Source organism: Penicillium chrysogenum, assembly GCF_028827035.1.
Source record: "Penicillium chrysogenum strain IBT 35668 chromosome Unknown utg000001l_segment0_segment0, whole genome shotgun sequence".
Taxonomy (NCBI): Eukaryota; Fungi; Ascomycota; class Eurotiomycetes; order Eurotiales; family Aspergillaceae; genus Penicillium; species Penicillium chrysogenum.
The window spans coordinates 612,310-631,141 of NW_026622749.1; the positions used below are offsets into that span (position 1 = coordinate 612,310).

At 47.5% G+C, this 18,832-nt stretch overlaps 7 protein-coding genes across 7 annotated transcripts; 5 read left to right on the plus strand and 2 right to left on the minus strand.

Annotated features, from left to right (window-relative positions):
- Positions 1-438: 438 nt before the first annotated feature.
- N7489_000244 (uncharacterized protein) lies at positions 439-2,406 on the plus strand (the record flags this gene model as incomplete). Its single annotated transcript, XM_056705999.1, has 3 exons — positions 439-447; positions 794-1,145; positions 2,102-2,406. 3 exons carry the CDS (start codon positions 439-441, stop codon positions 2,404-2,406), a joined length of 666 nt encoding a protein of 221 aa, XP_056570301.1.
- A 1,567-nt stretch (positions 2,407-3,973) lies between these two features.
- N7489_000245 (cutinase family protein) lies at positions 3,974-4,787 on the plus strand (the record flags this gene model as incomplete). The annotated part of the gene is made up of 4 exons (XM_056706000.1): positions 3,974-4,049; positions 4,107-4,192; positions 4,250-4,464; positions 4,523-4,787. The coding sequence occupies 4 exons, from the start codon at positions 3,974-3,976 to the stop codon at positions 4,785-4,787; spliced, it is 642 nt and encodes a 213-aa protein (XP_056570302.1).
- Positions 4,788-8,389: 3,602 nt separating this feature from the next.
- Positions 8,390-8,800, plus strand: N7489_000246 (uncharacterized protein; the record flags this gene model as incomplete). The annotated part of the gene is made up of 1 exon (XM_056706001.1): positions 8,390-8,800. One exon carries the CDS (start codon positions 8,390-8,392, stop codon positions 8,798-8,800), a length of 411 nt encoding a protein of 136 aa, XP_056570303.1.
- Positions 8,801-9,809: 1,009 nt separating this feature from the next.
- Positions 9,810-10,724, plus strand: N7489_000247 (uncharacterized protein; the record flags this gene model as incomplete). Its single annotated transcript, XM_056706002.1, has 3 exons — positions 9,810-10,369; positions 10,419-10,496; positions 10,553-10,724. The coding sequence occupies 3 exons, from the start codon at positions 9,810-9,812 to the stop codon at positions 10,722-10,724; spliced, it is 810 nt and encodes a 269-aa protein (XP_056570304.1).
- A 2,387-nt stretch (positions 10,725-13,111) lies between these two features.
- On the minus strand, positions 13,112-13,809 carry N7489_000248 (uncharacterized protein; the record flags this gene model as incomplete). The annotated part of the gene is made up of 2 exons (XM_056706003.1): positions 13,112-13,313; positions 13,367-13,809. The coding sequence occupies 2 exons, from the start codon at positions 13,807-13,809 to the stop codon at positions 13,112-13,114; spliced, it is 645 nt and encodes a 214-aa protein (XP_056570305.1).
- Positions 13,810-15,344: 1,535 nt separating this feature from the next.
- On the minus strand, positions 15,345-16,321 carry N7489_000249 (cell envelope integrity TolA family protein; the record flags this gene model as incomplete). Its single annotated transcript, XM_056706004.1, has 2 exons — positions 15,345-15,832; positions 15,889-16,321. 2 exons carry the CDS (start codon positions 16,319-16,321, stop codon positions 15,345-15,347), a joined length of 921 nt encoding a protein of 306 aa, XP_056570306.1.
- Positions 16,322-16,916: 595 nt separating this feature from the next.
- On the plus strand, positions 16,917-17,422 carry N7489_000250 (uncharacterized protein; the record flags this gene model as incomplete). Its single annotated transcript, XM_056706005.1, has 2 exons — positions 16,917-16,978; positions 17,005-17,422. The coding sequence occupies 2 exons, from the start codon at positions 16,917-16,919 to the stop codon at positions 17,420-17,422; spliced, it is 480 nt and encodes a 159-aa protein (XP_056570307.1).
- Between the last annotated feature and the right edge of the window lie 1,410 nt (positions 17,423-18,832).

Sequence of the window (18,832 nt, forward strand, 5' to 3'; positions counted from 1 at the left end):
AAGCGTAGGCGTAGGAGTGCCCTCTCTATCCTGGTGTCGAGAACGTGTTTTTCAATGCGGTTAAGTTCAGTCGCACGCTCTTTCGCTTCACACACTCGAACCATTTGAGTCGCATCATACCGATCAAGGTTCCGATGTCTTCCTCGGATGGTGTGTCAATATGGGCGGCGCAAGGGAAGAAAGTGCTCAGTGCCATTCTCGTCATGCACGTTTGAAGATAGGGGTTTTGGAAGGTGACTGCGAGCGACACCGTCTCGGCGCGTGTGACACCATCCTTCTGCCAGCGATGCGCTCGACTCTATGCGCGCCGCTAACTGTATCGTTCCCTTGTTTAGTATCTAAAATATGCGCCGTGACAAATGCCGCTCCATATGCCATTGACAGTGCTAAGGCTGCACTTTGGTATCTCACAAGGGTAGTAGCCAATAAAAACTCGCAATGTTCAAGGTATGTAAGCTGCCACCTAATTTGCACAATGATATAAGTCCCAACAATTTCCTGAGTTACAAAGAGCTACATTGCAAGTCTGACAGCCCCACCTAGTCTGCCGCGCTGCTTTCCGACGATTGAGGCCATCGTCCTTCAAGGCCCCTAGACCTGTGCGTTGACTTTGTGACCGCGGCTGGCCTAACCTGTGGCCTTGGCAAGCTAGGCAGCGCACGGCACTTCCAAAGGGAGACTGCAACAGGCAGTGCCACTACCTGTCCCAAGGTAGCACACCAGCTGCTCGGCCAGCGGATCGACAGGTCCGACCGGCCCGACCCGCACCGGCCCGAGCCTCCCTAACCAACAGATCAAGCCAGACGAGCCGACGGGCCCAGCGGCCGGCCGGTCAGAAAAATCCGCCAGTGCTCAACCAAGCACCAATTATCCAGCAGCGAGCTACAGGCAAGGAGCCAGAGCGACCCGCTCAATCGAGCGCCCAAACGAGCCCGGTTCATCCAGCTCGCTTAGCGCTGATCGCGCATCTTGTTTGCGATCGCTGCGATCCGAAATGGTTGATACATCAAGCAGACGTCAGGACCGTTTCCTCAACAGCACTCTCCCGAAACCCGTGCATATGCAAGCCCCGAAGGGTATTGACCTTCCACGCGGTATGCTTCCGGGTACTTCGAGCGATCTATGGAAACAATCCCTCAACAGTGGTACCAGACGTTCAAGGTCACCGTGGAAAGCTGGGATGGGCGGATATCCGCGTATGACCCAGCACCGGGCTCATTCTTCAACTGCACGTCGACGATATGATCATCTTTGGCAGCGATCTACAGGCTATCCTCTCGCTTAAGGCTCAGATCGGAGAAACCTTTCGAATGACCCAGAAGGCCAGTGCTCCTGGTATTTGGGCATGCACGTGGAGCAAAAGCCCGGAGACATAAAAATACACCAGAAACAGAGTGTCGACCAGATTTTGGCTAAGTACGACTTTGAGGATATCAGCCCGCTTACGCGCCCGCGCGTGCCAAACTCACGAAACATTACTGCGGCCAGCGAGTGACGTTCATTCCTCCCACCAAACGGACTGCATGCAATGGTCATTGATCAGCGCCGGCAACAAGCCGGATGCTCATTCAAGCAGTATGGAGAAGCACTTCTCGTAGGGAAAATGCAAAATGTGTAAATGCCTAGGCGCTGCTGTATATTTAGCTACGCGGCATGAGAACAGGCCTTCATGATGGATTCAAAGAGCGGGTGTCGCCCAATAACCCATCAAACACATGCGCACATGTCAATCGAAAGTGATCAAAATCGTATGCCTGACCTGATGGCTTGTAAGTCTAGTCCGAAGATGAACCATCTGTATGAGTTCCTATCAATATTCACTCTTACAAGTCAAAATGCGATAGGTGACAGCTCTCTCTCAGCCAATGCTTGCAGAACGTCTATCCCTTTTAGCTTCACCAAGCAAGAACTCGCGGTCGCTACTCGTGCTTCGTCCATCGAAAGCTGCGCGTGCTAAAAACCAGGGCAGTGGGCTGAACAAGCGGGCCTTGTGAAGCTGCTTTACATTGGTTTCAAGGTCTCGTTAAGGCTTGGCCACGGGCAATCTTGGCTATGTAGTTATGTTTCTTGGCCCATCCCATCCGTCTGCTACTCTCTCGAGAGAAGGCACACATCCGCAGCAACATCAACGCTCAGCGGGAGCAAGACTGGACGACATCCGCCAAATGCGGCCACCTACGAAAAATCGACGGCACTCTGCCCGCATCGTACATCAGAAAGCTATACGGGAGCCTGCCCAGGAACCGGGCGGACCTGTTAACACAGTTACGCACAGGCCACAGCTGGTTATCCACCTACGCCAAGGCTTTTGGCTTCCGCGACAACGATGCGTGCCAGCATATGCTTGTCAGTCCAAGGCTTGAAGTCAGCCTGGCCGGCTCGTTTGGCTTACCTTACGCTGAGTAGTTCAACCAGGTGTAAGGAGGAAGATATTTCATGAATGTCGAAGCCAATGATACTATTACTCGTGTTCAGCTGAGAGGATCAGTGCGATGAGCGCCGAGGGCGTTTCTCACGTACCCTTAACTTCTCACTCTATCTATAGCGCACTTACCGTTTTATGCCACTCCATAATCGCATTCTATAACTCTCTCCTACGCATAAACTAATACATACGACCATAGGGTGTGGAAAACAGGGCTTCCCGTCCGCTCAGCCGTACTTAAGCCACACGCCGGTGAGTTAGTAGTTGGGTGGGTGACCACCAGCGAATCCTCACTGTTGTATGTTTTTTTTTTCTTTTTTTTTTTTTTTTTTTTGTTTGTACGCCTACGTTCCAATCGCCAATTGTTGGGGAGGGGGTGGGACTTCTGGTTTCTCTATCACTAGAGGCATAGGCCGGGGAGTCTAATAGTTAGCGCCGGTGTTAATATCTCGCGGACGAACATGTTCTTGCGAAAATCCCAAGCGATCGTGTTTCTAGGGTTGCTCCCAAAAAATCGGCGATCTATAACGGCATTTCTCCCTCACTTTTTCGTTTCCTATATGCCACGCCTAGCAGGCGTATTGCCGGAGGTCACTACGCGATCGAAGACTCCAGATTCACTGTCGATTAAATCGCGGGAATGTTACGCATATATTCCAGTTCTACGATTTTGTACATTATATCTTTTAGCTAATGGCGTTAGCCGTAGGTAGCCTGGTGAGCATTTAGATTCAGGATGGCTCCGGCATGGATGTTGAAGGGGTATTGTGCAGTATCGTGAAACAACCCGTTTCAGAATTCAAGTCATTCAAGAGACATGCTTCATGACAAAGCAAATCAGCCTTGGAACTCATATGAAATATTACAAATGGATCTGATTTAGCCCGATGAAAAATCGCCCCCGGTATGGGAGGCAAGAGCCGACTCACAATACCGCGGACGGTACGGAGTACGGGATGAGGGACTAATCTTTTTTACCATATTTTTGATTTCATTTTCTTGAGGCCCCTGGCCTAGGCAGGTACCATAAACCACGTGGACCGGTATGGGGCTACGGCCTCAAATTTGAGACCTCGGGACTCCCCGTTCCGGCAAAGCGTCGGATCTAATTCCAAAATCCGAGACAGCGCTTGAAACGTTTTGACGAAAGTAAACCCTTAGCGAATGACACGTCCAATCACGCTATGTTAGAGATCGTGTTTGTGGTATTCGACTTCAATTACCTCGGCACCTATCGAGAACCCTCTTTTTCAGATCCTGACCCACTACTGTGCGTTACCACTGGATCAGGTATCGAGATCCGGAGAAAGAAGAACATGAAACGGCTTCTTGTTAGAGGAAACAAGTTTCCAATTATTAAGAAAGCAGACAGGTTAATCATATCCAATGAACATGGTCGTACCGAAGTTTCCTTCATCTGGCTACTTTTTTGACTCCGAAGTATACCCGGCGAACGGATATAAGGCTAGCGCTGGCACCTGTCTGAATTATTTTCACTAGAAAGGAGACTGGAAACCGCTCTTTGCTTGTTATTCCCTTGCGCCCATCATGAAGTTCTCTCTTCTCACCTTGGCTCTGGCAACTGCCGCCTTTGCAAGCCCTATGGATATCGATGCTCGCGCTCGTAAGTTCAGGCTCTCTGCGGATATTTTACATTAACTTACATATCGATTCTATTTAGTTTCCGAGGGAAATGAATTGCGCAATGGTGACTGTAAGGATATCACGTTCATCTTTGCCCGTGCCAGTACCGAGCCTGGCCTTCTGGTATGTTTCTACCATCTCCTTCAAATTTATGTAGATACTAACACATCCAAATGACAGGGTATGTCCGTCGGACCCGCTATCTGCAACGATCTGAAGATGTCTAAGCCCGGCAAGGTTGCTTGCCAGGGTGTTGGACCCAAGTACACTGCGGATCTGCCGTCGAATGCACTCCCCGGCAACACCTCGCCAGCCGCCATTGCTGAGGCCCAAGGCCTATTCGAGCAGGCTGTGAAGAAGTGTCCCGACACCCAGATTCTTGCTGGTGGCTATAGGTTTGTTCTTACATACAAAAAGAATAAAGTACGAACCATACTGATATGCAAAATACAGTCAGGGTACCGCTGTCATGGACGGCTCAATCAAAAAGCTCTCCTCGGATGTTCAGGCCAAGATCAAGGGTGTTGCTCTGTTCGGTTACACCCGTAACGCCCAAGAGAGGGGCCAGATTCAGGGCTTTGACAAGGATAAGACCAAGATCTACTGTGCCGTTGGAGATATGGTCTGCCAAGGTACTCTTGTCATCACCGCTGCCCACTTCACCTACGTTGCGGACGCTGGCGCTGCTACTAGGTGGTTGGTGTCTAAGTTAGATTAAGAGATTTGAGAGATACCGGGCCCTTGTGGCTCCTTTTCTGGACACTTGATGCATTGCTGCTTCGCTCCTTATCTGCAGCTTGGGGCTAGTTCCTTTGTAGTGTTAGCACCTTGTTTCTGTTTGTGGGAATTATGCAATATCAATACATATAACCTTGGAAGACCTACCCTCAAAATTCCACCTAGCAAAGCGGGTTTATGTGGAAGACCTGCAATAGGAGTCCTCCTTTCCACCTGGAGCAGAATTTACGCCGACAACAACCACTTCCCCAATTAATTGCTTACAGTAGCAAAACAAATTAAACTAAAAATAACAAATGTAATATGAGGGAAAAACAAAAAAAGATGAGGGCCCGAAGCGCGATTCGAACACGCGGCCTCTCCGAATTTGAGATGCGAACCCAAACGGAGAATCATACCTAAGATGAGTTAGCAGTGAAAATGGTGTTCCACGGTATTTAATTGGAACGTACCACTAGACCATCCGGGCAATAGATGAGATAATCAGGCCTTCATGGACATATAAGCCGTATAAAGTTTGTACGTTGAAATGTTACTTGCAAGGTTGGATATCCCCTTCGTTCTGCCGCTACTATCGTACACTAGGCCAAGTCCGCTCCTTTATTGATCTCCTTTATATACAAACGTTTCTGGTAGCTTAGGGTAGATAGGGTGAGCCTTTTCATTTCTAACTGGGTAAAAACACGTTATGATTCCAAGGCTCAAAATAACGTGGGCCAATCTAGAGGTTATTACTCTTATACCTGGTCGATGATGGATCAATCTATTTACATCGAGGTAGTCAACTCTACCAAAATTGGGTTGTGATGGAGTTATCAATCTGTCCAATAGATAATTTCGTCGATTGTATTCATTCGTCCGAGGAACTGTTTAAATCGCACCTGTACCAAGAAATATATAGTGGGGCGAGAAATTTTTTCCGTATTTCACACATGGCTAGTATCTATTTATTATAGGATTACTTACCGATAGTTTCTTATTTAGTCGCACAGCTCTACGACCAGGCAGATCTTCAAGCAGAAGGGTGCATTTCAACTAGAATACTAAGTACAGGAGAGGAAAGGAAAAGAGAGCAAGTCTTGGCGGGGCGAAGAGACTGTTCTATCGGTAAGGCGGCGAACTTTCTACCGTTCCACCACGCCTCAGTTCCGCCGAGACACTACAAAAGTTCGATACCTACAACAGTACAATGTTATTCTGCTTGATAGGCTGTAGGAATGCGAAGGACTAAATGCTCATTATATTCAAGTACTCCTTCAACCATTACACTGCCCCACAATTAATCTTCTGCCCGGATGGTCTAGTGGTACGTTCCAATTGAATGCCCTGTAACATCATTTTCCCTGCTAACTCATCTTAGGTATGATTCTCCGTTTGGGTTCGCATCTCAAATTCGGAGAGGCCGCGTGTTCGAATCGCGCTTCGGGCCCTCATCTTTTTTTTTTTTTCTTTCCCCTCTTGCTTGTCATTTTTCCTTGTCTCCGCAGATGCAGTGGCACTCACGAGTTTCATCAAAGACCAATAAATTATCGACATTTTTGCTCGACAACCGAAGTCCATATAAATACTAGAAGACATGTCTATATCTATTCCCAGAGACACACAAGTTAAGAGCAAAGCTAGACATCTACCATGGCGGCGGACGGCGCCACTGCATTTTGGTCACATCAAAATTATTCTAAGTACGCCTGCGAGCAATACAATTTGGACTATATGACCGACCTTGCACAAATAGTAGAAATTGACCTAACTTCAAATGCGTGCAATGGGGTTTCGGTCAGGGTCGTACGAATCCTTTCCCTTCAATGAGATCGGAAACTGGTATCCTCCTCTTTGGGGTTTATGTCAGTGAAGCAGAAGGCGACGCAGGAATAATAGTAACGCAAGGGAACTGTGTATTGAACTCTGGAGAAAAGAGAAGAGAGAGGAAGCTATGTAAACTGACTACTGGAAGTCCTGTAATGAAGTCCTGTAATCTAGGTCACGACTGATGCTACTTCAATACAATATGGGGTACATGTATGTATGCGAGGTGAGCCAACGGAGATTCAATGCTGTCAACGGACTTATCACACACGTCATTGTGTAGTATGAGAGCACCAATATCTCCGATTTGGTGGTGTTGAGATACAAAAAGGTACAAACGATTGAGTCTTTTGAAAGTTAAATGGAAGTTGAGAATTGAGAAAAATCTACGGCAAGAAAAGTATTCGGGGCCAAAAGCCCAAATATCAAACGTTTGCGCCCCACAGCGGATGATCTACATAGTACTCCAAGAGCAAGATCTCGGTCTCCGATCACGTATTAGGACACTTCTGTTGGATTTTGGGATATGCAATCAAGTCTGTATCAGACCGATGTCCACCACAATCGTGAAAAAAAATGTCATTATAAGCCATTGGCTTTTGTCTAATACAGTGATGTAGACTCGACTATAGTAGCTCACTTCCGTTTCGATCTTCTCTGTAACGACCCTATTGGAAAGGCGTCTTAGATGTATGATCAGAGTGGCAGGTGCCCTACATTACTGCCGAAACACCCCGCAACAAAGCCAGGAGCAAACTGCCGAGGCGAAGAGTTGCGAGATCCACTGCGGGGTGTCAGAGCCTCACCGCGCTTTCCTCAGATCCGTAGTTGTCGACGGAGGTGACCCAGACAAACCGTAAGGTTGGAACCTGGTGGCCTTTTTCTCCATCGTAATTACTACCAAATCTGTCTCTAGCACTTTTCTTCAGAGATTCTGGATTGTTCCCGTTTGTTGACATGCAATGCATGCAGGGTAAGCGTTTGTCTCTGTGCAGACTGAGCATTTGCCTCCAGGACTGGTTTGTCATGTTTGTCATTCTCGGAGGCTATTTATACAGCCTCCTTTCCATAGATTAATCACGCTCACTTCTTCTCCATCTTTCACCTCCTCCGCAGCCTCAACACCGTTACCTCAACCTCCATCTTTCGGTGCCCAGTTCGCAAGAAAAATGGCAGAGGCGTTCCCAAGTCCTCATCTCTCTCGCCTCATCTCTCTCGCGGGCCCCCAAGTCCGCATAAGCGACGCTGCCTCCTTCGGGATTCGGAGGATAATGAAGGCAATATGTATGTCATCCAGGCTGATGCCTGGTTTCCTAGGTGTCAGGCCTCACTGTTTGCTAGCTATATTAGCTAGCTTCCATCTGTCAGAGAATCCATCTCTTCCTTCTTCTCTTTCTCCCCTTCTGACTTTGCCAGATCAACATCGAACAATACCTGCATCGCACTGACCCATCGAAGCATCAGCTTCCCAACCCGATCCGACGGCCCTCAAAGTCACCACCGTGACCGCTGAGGAAGATCCTACACAGCATCTGCACCGTGAGATCTACAGCACCCTCGACCAGTATGGTCTCCCAGCGGAATCACTTGTTGGAATTTGGAATAAAATACGGCATTATTTCACTCGACCAACACAAAAACCAAGGTTAATGTATATAGCCTAATGGAGGCCATATCCCAGTTTGACATCACTTTTTTCATGTGGTGAAGGCAACCATCCCCGGTGCTAGCTTGCCTCTGCTTCGCGTTGTTATTGCGGGTAATCATTCGGCTTCAATGCCTCTAGGGTCCATCAAAGACGATCTCACTACCCTTCTCAACCACCATACCCTTTCACAGATCCAGGTGGAGGTGATCAACGGCGACCACTTCTATGTCCCTACTTTATTCCCGATCCAGTCAACAGCCGAGCTTGCCGTTGCGTTCCACCATCTGAAGGATGACATCGTCTGGCTTCTAGACGAGGCCCTTGGAACCAAATGGCAACTGGTTTCTCCATTCAATGTTGGCAAGGATTCCCGTTCCGCGCGGCCAGCCCTTGTTGTTGGTGTTCTACCATCAACAAAGGCAAACTGTCACCAGCTCCAACCAAGCTCGCCTAACGTATCGACTTGCGTCACACATCCCTCCTATTTTTGCAGACATCGAGTTCCTCCCTGGGAAACTCAACCTCCTCGGGGAAGGTGAACGAGTCTCCGCCCCTTACCTTTGCCTTTGCCTTCAGTGCTTACACATGCTTCTTGTTTTTGTGCTCTAGCGCCGTGTGTTTCATATGGTGCTACCTGCGACTCCCTGAGGCATTTGGGTTAAGTTACTTGGAAATTGATATCTTGAAAGGAAGGCTAAACTACGTAGCAAGTCTAGAGAACTTCAACGGCACTTGACCAATAGACGGTATTCAGTGTACCTGATGAGGTTCAAAAACAGCCGGCCGTGTGGTGATGAATAATAGCATCTTTGAAACCTTCCCTCTTTTTTTTTTTTTTTTTTTTTTTTTTTTTTTTTCTTTTGACAGCAACGTTACTTGCATGGTTCCGATTAATGTCAATCAGTACCAGCACTATTCTCTCCGGCCTCTTCGTTATCTCCGACCTCTTCATCGTCTCCACTCGACTCGTATTCGACGACCACGTCCGGATAGAGCTATAGACGTTCGAGTGCCCCTCTATTTGAAAGGTGGTTAAGCCGATTAAGAATAAGGAGCTCGACGGCAATACGTATAGAGGCTTTGGAGTTATCAATCTTATAGTAATCGGAGTGCTTGGGTCGTTATAACATTATCCACATTAGTAGAGCGCGTGGCCGAGGGAACATCATCAATGTCATGCTGTTGTGGACGCCCCACATGTGGGCCAGGCTTCGACCCCTCATAGTCTAGATAGATAGTTGTAGGAGCGCGTCTTCCTTCTCCAATATAACTCTCTCCCTTCTGCTTCCCTACCCTACGTAGTAGTGTCATCACATGCCGATCTAAATGTACAGGTGTTGGAGCCTGGTCACGTAATCTGGGAGGCTGCCTGATCTGTCAGGCTAGTAATGCCTGCTTGTTTAACTACTTAACTAACCTCCTTCCTCTCTCTCTCAGTCTTCTGTTAGTCTTCGATACAGTCTCTCCACTCTGCTTCTTGTTGTCGTATCGCCAACATCTACCCTCACACTATTTTTACGCTTTGTCCCCATCTCCAAGCTGCCTGCCATGGATCCCTCAAGGGAATATCTCGACGATCTTGAAGGAACGCAGGTCACATTTGATGCTGTTGCGGAGCCACCTTTTAACTTCCCTGCCCAGAAATGGATGATACTTGAGAAGCTCGGCGAAGACTCCAATTGCCTGACAAAGGAAGACATTGCCGCGGATCTCGGGCCTTCAGACACCTCCGGGAAATTCCTATGCCGACCTGCTACTGAGGAAGACGACAACAGGCGCGCATTTTTACGTATTTACCAGCAGGTTCCTATAGCCGGGACAGAAGCGAAGAAGGCCGCTATACGGGCTAGACAGGCTGTCGACACCCCTCCTGACCACCCAGAACTGAGAGCTTTCCGGACATTTATGAGGCTAGACTGTGACGTTGTTCCTCGGCTACTAGGCTATCAACAGCGTCGGCAAGACCACGATGAGGGTGTTCCTGGAGGATATATCACATATATTCTATGGGAAAAAGTCGCTGGCGAGTCTCTTAATTTGACCGAATTCTGGAGGCTCCCCTTTGCCGATCGCAAGGCCATCCGCGATAAGTTTCGTGAAGTCTATACGTATGAGTATCTAGTAACCATGGCGAAACATTAGGCTAACAGAGAGCAGAAGGTTTCTACCGTGCGGGTACATGCCATGTATGGCTGGTGAATCGAAGATTATTTATGACAAGTCTAGTGGCCAAATGTGTGTCTACACAAGATCATCTATATGGACTATGATAATCTAACATCTTTCACTAGGCATATCTGCGGATTCAAGCTCGCATCTGAATTTGACGAACCTCAACAGTGGGATGATATTAACTACTCCCTATACGGACTCATCCAACCCTCCGATAGCCCATTCTACTGGGAAGGAACACCACCCGAAACGGCGGATTGGATCCAAGATGTCAACGGCTGGACGTGGTGAATATGGAAACAACCACAGCGGAATACAGCGTGAAGTATGCTCCGTCATACTGTGGCTGGCTTAGTAGAAAGAATATGGACCAAGGGATTGCTACAGGTGCAATAAAGGCGTCCTATGTCGAATGTTACATGCGATTTATTCAAGTGTCTTCATTGCCAAATTTAGCCCCAGTTACCGTATGATCATAGGGGTAGGCCAATTGCATGCTCATATTGTCTCAGGTTCTTGCTTGAATGACTGTAATTGCAAACAGGAAATTGTTTGGACAGCATACTGTGATTAACATCGTCTGATCCATTGATTGCGAAGAGTGGGATTGGCAATCGGCCCTTGGGACTCAGCAATGGTAGCAAGATACAGAAGACATTGATTAAAGGTCAACGCAGGTCCAATAGACTGATTTGCAGGGCCTGGAGGCATATCGGACGGAGGATGTGATCACGGGGGAATGCTCAATTCTCCAATTTGATCCGACTTGGATTTGTCGTAAGAATATGGTCTGGCCCTAATTGGTGATGAAACCATACATACAACCGAGGTCAAACATGTATGAAATGTTCTAAGATCCTACTTAGAGAAGTTCATCTATGATATAGCGCATATATCATTTGGAGGTCAGCTTGAGAACTTCGTATTAGAATCTACAAAGTAGACGAGACCACGAAGGCACAATATAGTTGTATTGTGGACAGTGTGTACTTCATAGAACTGTGAAGGAGGAAGAAAAGAAGACTATAGAAGTCTACAGTATAGTAGTAGTGATAGAGGGAGACTACAGTGGAAATGTAGGGCTCCTCTGGAAAATGTGATAGATACGTGAGGAAGAATGAAACTGTGTAGGAGCAAACGAGGCCACGTGACCTCGGACAACCCTCACGACAAAACATATAGTGATCCTCTATAGTTTGAACAAATCCTCCTTAAATGGGAAAACCAGCAGATAGTATGGTAGCTTTGAAATGCAGATTTTAACCCCCCTAACCCAAAAAATATCCAGAAAGACATCCAAAAAGACATCCAAAAAGACATCCAGCAACACGCCAGTGTATTTTTGTATAGCAATCAGAATTGATAGAGGCTGATCTGCGAAAAAGGCGAAAGTGACGGTCGAAAAGAAAATCGAATGGTCGAAGGGGTGAGATCTAGACCGAGGACGAACGGCCTGATAGCGGTCGGCGAGAACGGCCTAAAGAACGGACGGCCTTGTCGCACGGCCTTTTGGACGGTCGAAAAATGATATAGAGCCAGTGTAGATCGAGAACGGTCCGAAAACTGGACGGTCTTGTCGAACGGCTTTTTGGACGGTCGAGAAACAATATAGAGAGGATGTTGACGGTCAAAGGGGAAGATCTGGCTCGTAGACGAACGGTCTGATAGTGGCCGGCGTGAGAACGGTCGAAAAAAAAGATGCAAAGACGATGCAAATAGACGCTTTTGATGCGACCTAGATGTAGGAAATGAATAGTGAGCTCTGATTGGTTAATCCAGAAAGGTTCGGTGGGGTTGAGATGACGAGATCCGCGGATCTCGACAGGCTTGGCGTGACGCTAACGCCGAGAAGGGGATTCGAAGCTTCCAAGGTTGCTGTGAGACAGAGGCTTCGGAGACAGGAGCTCATAACCTGATAGAGGGAGACTACAGTGGAAATGTGGAGTCCTCTGGGAAATGTGATAGATGCGTGAGGAAGAAAGAAACTATCTGCGGATGAGATCAACTAATGTGTGTAGGAGCAAACCTCGAACAAGTACATTTGGCGACTGATGAATTGATACAAACACTTCGGATCCCAATGCCTATAATTCATGTGTCTACTAGGTCTAGTTTAGTAAGGCCTTCATAGCCACTATCTTTTATTCTTAAATTTTAAATTTATTGGTCACTATGCACCTTCAACCTCAGCGTCACCGTCACCGTCACCGTCATCAGCCTGTTCAACGCGATACCTGCCTTCCTTATGCACATTTCCTCCCTCCAGCTGAACCATTTGCTCCACACTCCAGGGAACCCGTTGGATCCAAGCCTCAATTTAGGTCTGCGGCATGTATGTCTAGGCTATTAGAATGGGGAAACGATATCGCCTTCGGATACTCTGTCATCCCGTCACCGAGCCTTCTCGCAGACACGTAGATAGGACATCGACACATTTCTCACCTGTATTCATATGTTAGGTGCTCTTCGCCAATGACCCATAGATTACGTTCTTTAGCTAGCTTCATTTTCTACTTCTGCAGCCATAAACAACCGTCCTGCTGCACGGTATGAACCAAAAAAATTCTCCTTTCTTTCCTATTGTTCTACCATGCACCAAAATAAGCTGGTTTCTTGTGCTGTGCCAGCCTCTCCAGCCCCTCTGGCGAGTTGACTCCCAGAGCCCCAACATCTGCAGCTCAAGTGGACGTGTCGTAAACACATCCAGCGATGTCGATATGTTGGTAGTTGTGGTTGAAGGCGGCGTAATGTATGGCTTTGGGAATTCTCGCTGCACCACCGGCACTGTACCGCCAATTGAAAATGTCATACACACTTGCGGCCTTGTCGTTTGGAAGGAGGAGGACATCATGGCGATCTAGGTGGTAGATGAACTGCGATCTACCGAAATCGTTTGCATGTGCCCAGAGTAAAAGAATTCAACAGAGACTTACATGAAGTCTCTACATCCGGCAGCTTCTGAACCCACTGAGTTAAAGTCACAGGGAGTCAAATTAACCTTCTTGGCGACATTAATAAAATCGCCAACGGTCCTTCCGCTCTTGACGAGTAACCCATGAGAAACACGGGCTTTTCTGTGTGCTCCCGTGAAAGTGAAAGTCGTAACGACCAGCTGACCTTCCACTGGACCTGGTCCAGTATCATCTTGCACTTCGAGCTCCATCCTAACACCCTGGGTATTGGCAGGTGCGTACGGAGATGCTTGTATTTGTGGGCGTTCAAAAACCAGCCTCAGAGTCGCATGATTAGCTCCGTTATTATACCCCAAAACCTCTAACAGACAGTGGTCAACGGCTTTTCCTTGCAGCTGATGGGGCACGGGTCCCTTTGAGAGGTCCCACGACAAGTTCGCGGTTGCGAGGTCTTCAACTTCCATCTCTGATACTAGTTGTCCAATTCAGTTGATTTTTGTGGGATGATGTGTTTGTTAGAAGATATTGCGCTTGTTGACTACGGTGTTTGTTGGCTGCGCTTGTTCAATGCGGTACTTGATACCTAAAAATACTACGGGCAAACGATTTGATCTGATATGCTAGTCCTTGGTGAAAGCACCTGAGACTCAGAATAATACCATCGTGCTAGTGGGGCCCAAATGCCCGAGTTCTTTTTCCAGAATCATTGGGGGTTGGCCTTTCAGAAGACCAGCCGGACCAGGTATTATACGCGTACATGCTCCCTTACAATGTCTTTAAATAGAATAAACGGACTTCAATAAACGGTGGCCTCGACTATACAAAGTGTCACTGATATATCCACTTGTCTTGGAGATCTTTCAAGTAACTATTTTCAACTATCAGATGAAACATGCAGTGCTTTCGAGTTATATTCGCTTCGCTTTCAACTCTATTCGTAGTGGTTCGATCTTTCATGTCGGGTCTATGTGAAACAAAGCGATTCTTCCGAATGCCTCTTTGATCTTGTCTTCTCGGATGCTGATGTCTATTGGGGACGATCGGCTAAGGTACTAATTGATAGGAGAATTTCACGACCCTCTCCATAGAGAGGTCCGCAGGACTTAACCTCCCTCCTTCGTGCGCACCGCCCCGGTGTGCTCTTGCCCTCCGCTTTGCTGTCGTATGCCGAAATTCCCAGTATATCCTGCTTTTAAAAGAAAATATGAGACTACCTAGGTACGGACGACTTCTTGCAGGCCTCTACTGAATACAATCTTGAGAGAGCCGCAGACTCGTTAATTTTGCATCCAGTAAGCTTTTAGTCTGGCCATTTTACTTGATAGGAACTAACCTCGGTTCGGGTAGATTCGTGATGCTACTGCTCACCATCGTGGGGCATAACAATGTGGTCCTCTTCCTCTCACATCCGGATAGGGATCAACTCGTTCTCTTCTGCCCGTCGGAAGTTCTTCTCTGATCTCTCGTCTCCCTATTTTCGTTCTTCCATTTTCTTCGGGCAATTTTGTGGTTTATCCGATGACGATACTGCAGCGCTCTCACGCCTCGACCATCCATCCCAGCCAGTCGAGGATTGACCCCGACCATCCGGCTGTCGACCACAGGTCACGGACAAGGCCGACTGTAATACCGACAAGGCAGAAATGATATCCTTAGGTTATAGTGCCCTCAAACCACCCACACGAAAGGATCCGGGGGAAACAACCGAATCACCCAATGGGAGAGCCGCCTAGGAGAGAACGATTACCTCATTCATGATCGTCCAGATACTGATCCAACTATCGGCCAGGGCGGCGTCTTATAGATGCAATGCCAACGCCCATCGGCTGGCTTCCGACCGATCCAACAGCTAAGCTAAACACGTAAGAGTTATCGACGAAGTTGAACAGTTTCAAAGCTATTTCGCTCATATCATATAGAGCCACTAGATTCGTGGGGATGTTGATGTCATTCATGGTATTTCTGTCTTAAGCTTGTCGGTTCCAATATCAACATCAATTTACTGCGTTCCTTCGTCATCCTTCTGCTGAGCAGCTTTGTCTATGCTTTGTCGCTTCAGAATCTCCGCCTGTCTGTCTTGTTCTGCCCATATGGCATCCTCCTCGGCGCACAATTTCTCCAACCCTTCTTTCTCACGCTCCCTTTCTGCTTTGTATTCCTTTTCCGCTTGCTCTCTTAGCCTCTCACGCTCTCGGTCGTCCACCCTAGCTTTTGCTTGATCTATAGTTTCTCCTTCACGGACCACCCATGTCCCATCACACGTGAATGCCTTTCCATCATATAACAGTTTCGACACCATGCATTTCTCGACTCCCCTCCAAAATGAGATTAGGGTATCAGTCATGATGCTTGCTGGGCCCATCCAAAACCAGTCTTTCTCGAATAGATTGGGGTTTTCAATAGCCCGGGGATCACCCTTGTGTAGTCCACAAAATATCGCAAATTCCAGGCGGAGTCCAAGCTGGATGCCCTTCTCGATAAAAGCCTCTATATTGAGTTGATCAGCTGAGAACCACGTATCGCACGAACTAAAAGACACTCACTATGAGTTTCTTCAACCTCATCGTGATTATCATGCATTCCTTGAATGAACATATCCAACATTTTCTCAACCTTAGGGAATATGATTTCAGTGTAGCCAGTCCGGTGATACTTCTCGGCATATCCACAGCTGGGTCCTTGATAATCTGGGTATAGTTGGTTGAACTTCTGTTCTACCTCTATGATCCTCTTGTCAGATAGTCCCGCCCATCTCAAACATTCACGCGTATCAGCAGGATCTGGTAGGGTCATGCCAGGTCGGTACTTGAAAATACGAAAGCCGTTCTGCTCTTCAATAGGACCGAGAGATGGATGTATCGCACCGCGAGAGGTTCCAATCTTCACAAGCTCAGGAGTCCATTTGAAGTTGATTGCTTTGCTCTCCTCAGTAGCACCTTCAGGGCGGCCCTCGCGTTCGGGGTCGGCATCACTCATATTGCAACACAAGCAGGTAAAAGTGAATATTGTAAAATGGCAGTCAAGCCGAAGTGTAGGATGACTTTTGGACTTGTGGGAGCAAAGGGAAGTTGGTATTTATGCTGCGGGGTTCGACGATGTTCGTTAAAAAGCTCCAAAATTAGATGGCTTCGTTTCCAATATTAGTGGCGCCTATTTTCCCCTCTCGCGTCTTTGCTTCTCTGACGGGTATAGAAGACATATAATAAGTAAACGAAGAGATACCTGTTTTAATTTAATCCGTATATTTTCTACCCTTCTTGGCGGTCCTTGAAGCGTCCCTTGTCATTTTCTTGCATCAGATCTTCTATAGCCGCTTATTGGTATAATTTGAGACCCCCTGCCTAAGAGCCGGTATTATTGCTCTTCCAGTGAATTATCCGCATTCTGGTCGACGGGTTTTGACTGGACGGCCAGTCTACGATGATCCCGCTCCAGCATAGTAAGCCATGCCATGCCAACTTTTCCAGGGTCATATCATTCCAAACGGTACTCATATGTTCTTTCCTCAATGAGTATATTACACCTCACGGAACATGGCACTCGAGCGAGCCAACACTCATCATCGGTCCTTATGGCCCTGAAAGTGTTCGGCGGACCAGCTCGGGACGACCCGCTATGGCCAATGGATCGCAAGTAAAGTCCTTTAGATATCTTACTAGAATATTGCTAAGCTCATGGATCTCAAAGGTTCCCGCACAATTTGGCGAGCGTCTGATGAAGGTCGGGCTATGGATTACGTTCGAAGAGGACTGGAACGGAGGATCTGTCAATGCAGGCTTTTTGTCACACTTACGCATCACTTTTCCGGCCACAGAAAGGATGGATGGTCAGTCAGGAGAAATCCGTCTCAAAGAAGAGAGTCTGCAGGATTTGCAGCTTCTTCAAAATGAGTGCACTAAGTTGAATACACTGAAAGTCCTCGTATACAACCAAAGTCCCAGCTACCTGATTACAGAGGATCAGGACAATACCGAATTTGCTTGTGATGCATTGTTGAAAATCAATGCGGAGTTCAGATGCATCCCTTCTCTGGCCAGGATCATTCTTAGGCATTCGGGATTTGAGGGCGGCCCGTAATTTCGAGGGCCGTTCCGAGGGCCGCCCTCAGCTAGCCTCTACACTTTGTTAATAACTAGACTCATTAGCTCGTACTCCCTAGGTCGCCCTTAAACGTAACGAATCTAGAATTCATTAAATGAAGCAAGGGAGCTCTTAACAGCTGATGAGTATTTAGTAACAGGTTTTGAGAAAGCCTCTTTTTGCACTATCAGGTGATAAGTGCATATCGTATTGCTCTTGCTGTTGTTCGTGCACAAAGTGTACGCAAGCGCCCTGGCATAGTCAAATTTGGCTGTGCCTTCGGGGGTGAGCCCCCCGACGGGCCCCCCGCCCCGGGACCCCGGGGGCAACCGGGCCGCTATAAGTTCTGATTGGATAGGATATAAGGTCCCGCTTTGTAGACCGCCTTTTAAATGGTAGAGGTATTTTACGATACAGTGGTAAGACATGACTAAATGTATTTTACAAAGTGCTATACGCTAGGTATGTGATTGTATGTTGGTGAGACTTCTGTACGTTGGCTCAGGAAAGCAGATGGGAGAGAGTTTTGGTTGCCCCTGCTTATCCTTAGATCGAGACTACATGGCGCGAGATTCTTTAGCTGAATATTTTTAATCTACATAATCGCCGATTCAATCTACATGTGGATATTTCCCTTGCTTGTTGCGTTACTGATGAGGCTACGAAGGAGGACTGCTAGTGAGAACTAGCATGGAGGGAAAATCGGGAAGAAGATGCGTGCTATGAATCTATGGAAAAACAGGCTGTATATGAAGCCTGTACTAACAAAGACATAGCAAACTGACAAAGCAAAGGCTCAGTCTGCACAAAGGGACAAAGGCATAAAGACATACCATACCATGCATGTCAACACACCCCCCCCAGACTGAGCATCAAAAGCAAAAATCAATCTGGTTTGCATAGTAAAAATCAAAAAGCTCCTTCGAAAAACCCCTCCGCATAAACCTCCTCTTCACCACCGATACCTGACTGTCCATACCTCCCGGGTCTGTCCTTTAAACAGTGATCCCCCTCCTCGACTAACTTGGCGTGCTAGCTCCTAACACTAGATCCGCTCCATATCAGCCGTCTTGGCGTACCATTCAGTACCACACTCGCTAGGTCTCTTAAGCGGTGTATGATAGCCTGTAGTCGTAGGTAGGGTGAGGTTGGATTTCGATTGGTCGCTCTGGCATCTTGCATCTGGCATCGCGCTCTGGCATCTGGCGTCTCGCTATAGCATCTAGCGTCCCGCTCTAGCATCTAGCATCTAGCGTACTTTTCGCTGTCGTATCTTTGTGAAAGGGGTATTGCGGTGTTTTCGAAATCAATCATCGTGACTGGCTGGTGGAAAATGCATATTTCCGGTAAGGTGCTAGCGGTGCTAGGGGTAGGAGGCATTTAGCCTCACTACCCCTGCTGCTAAAG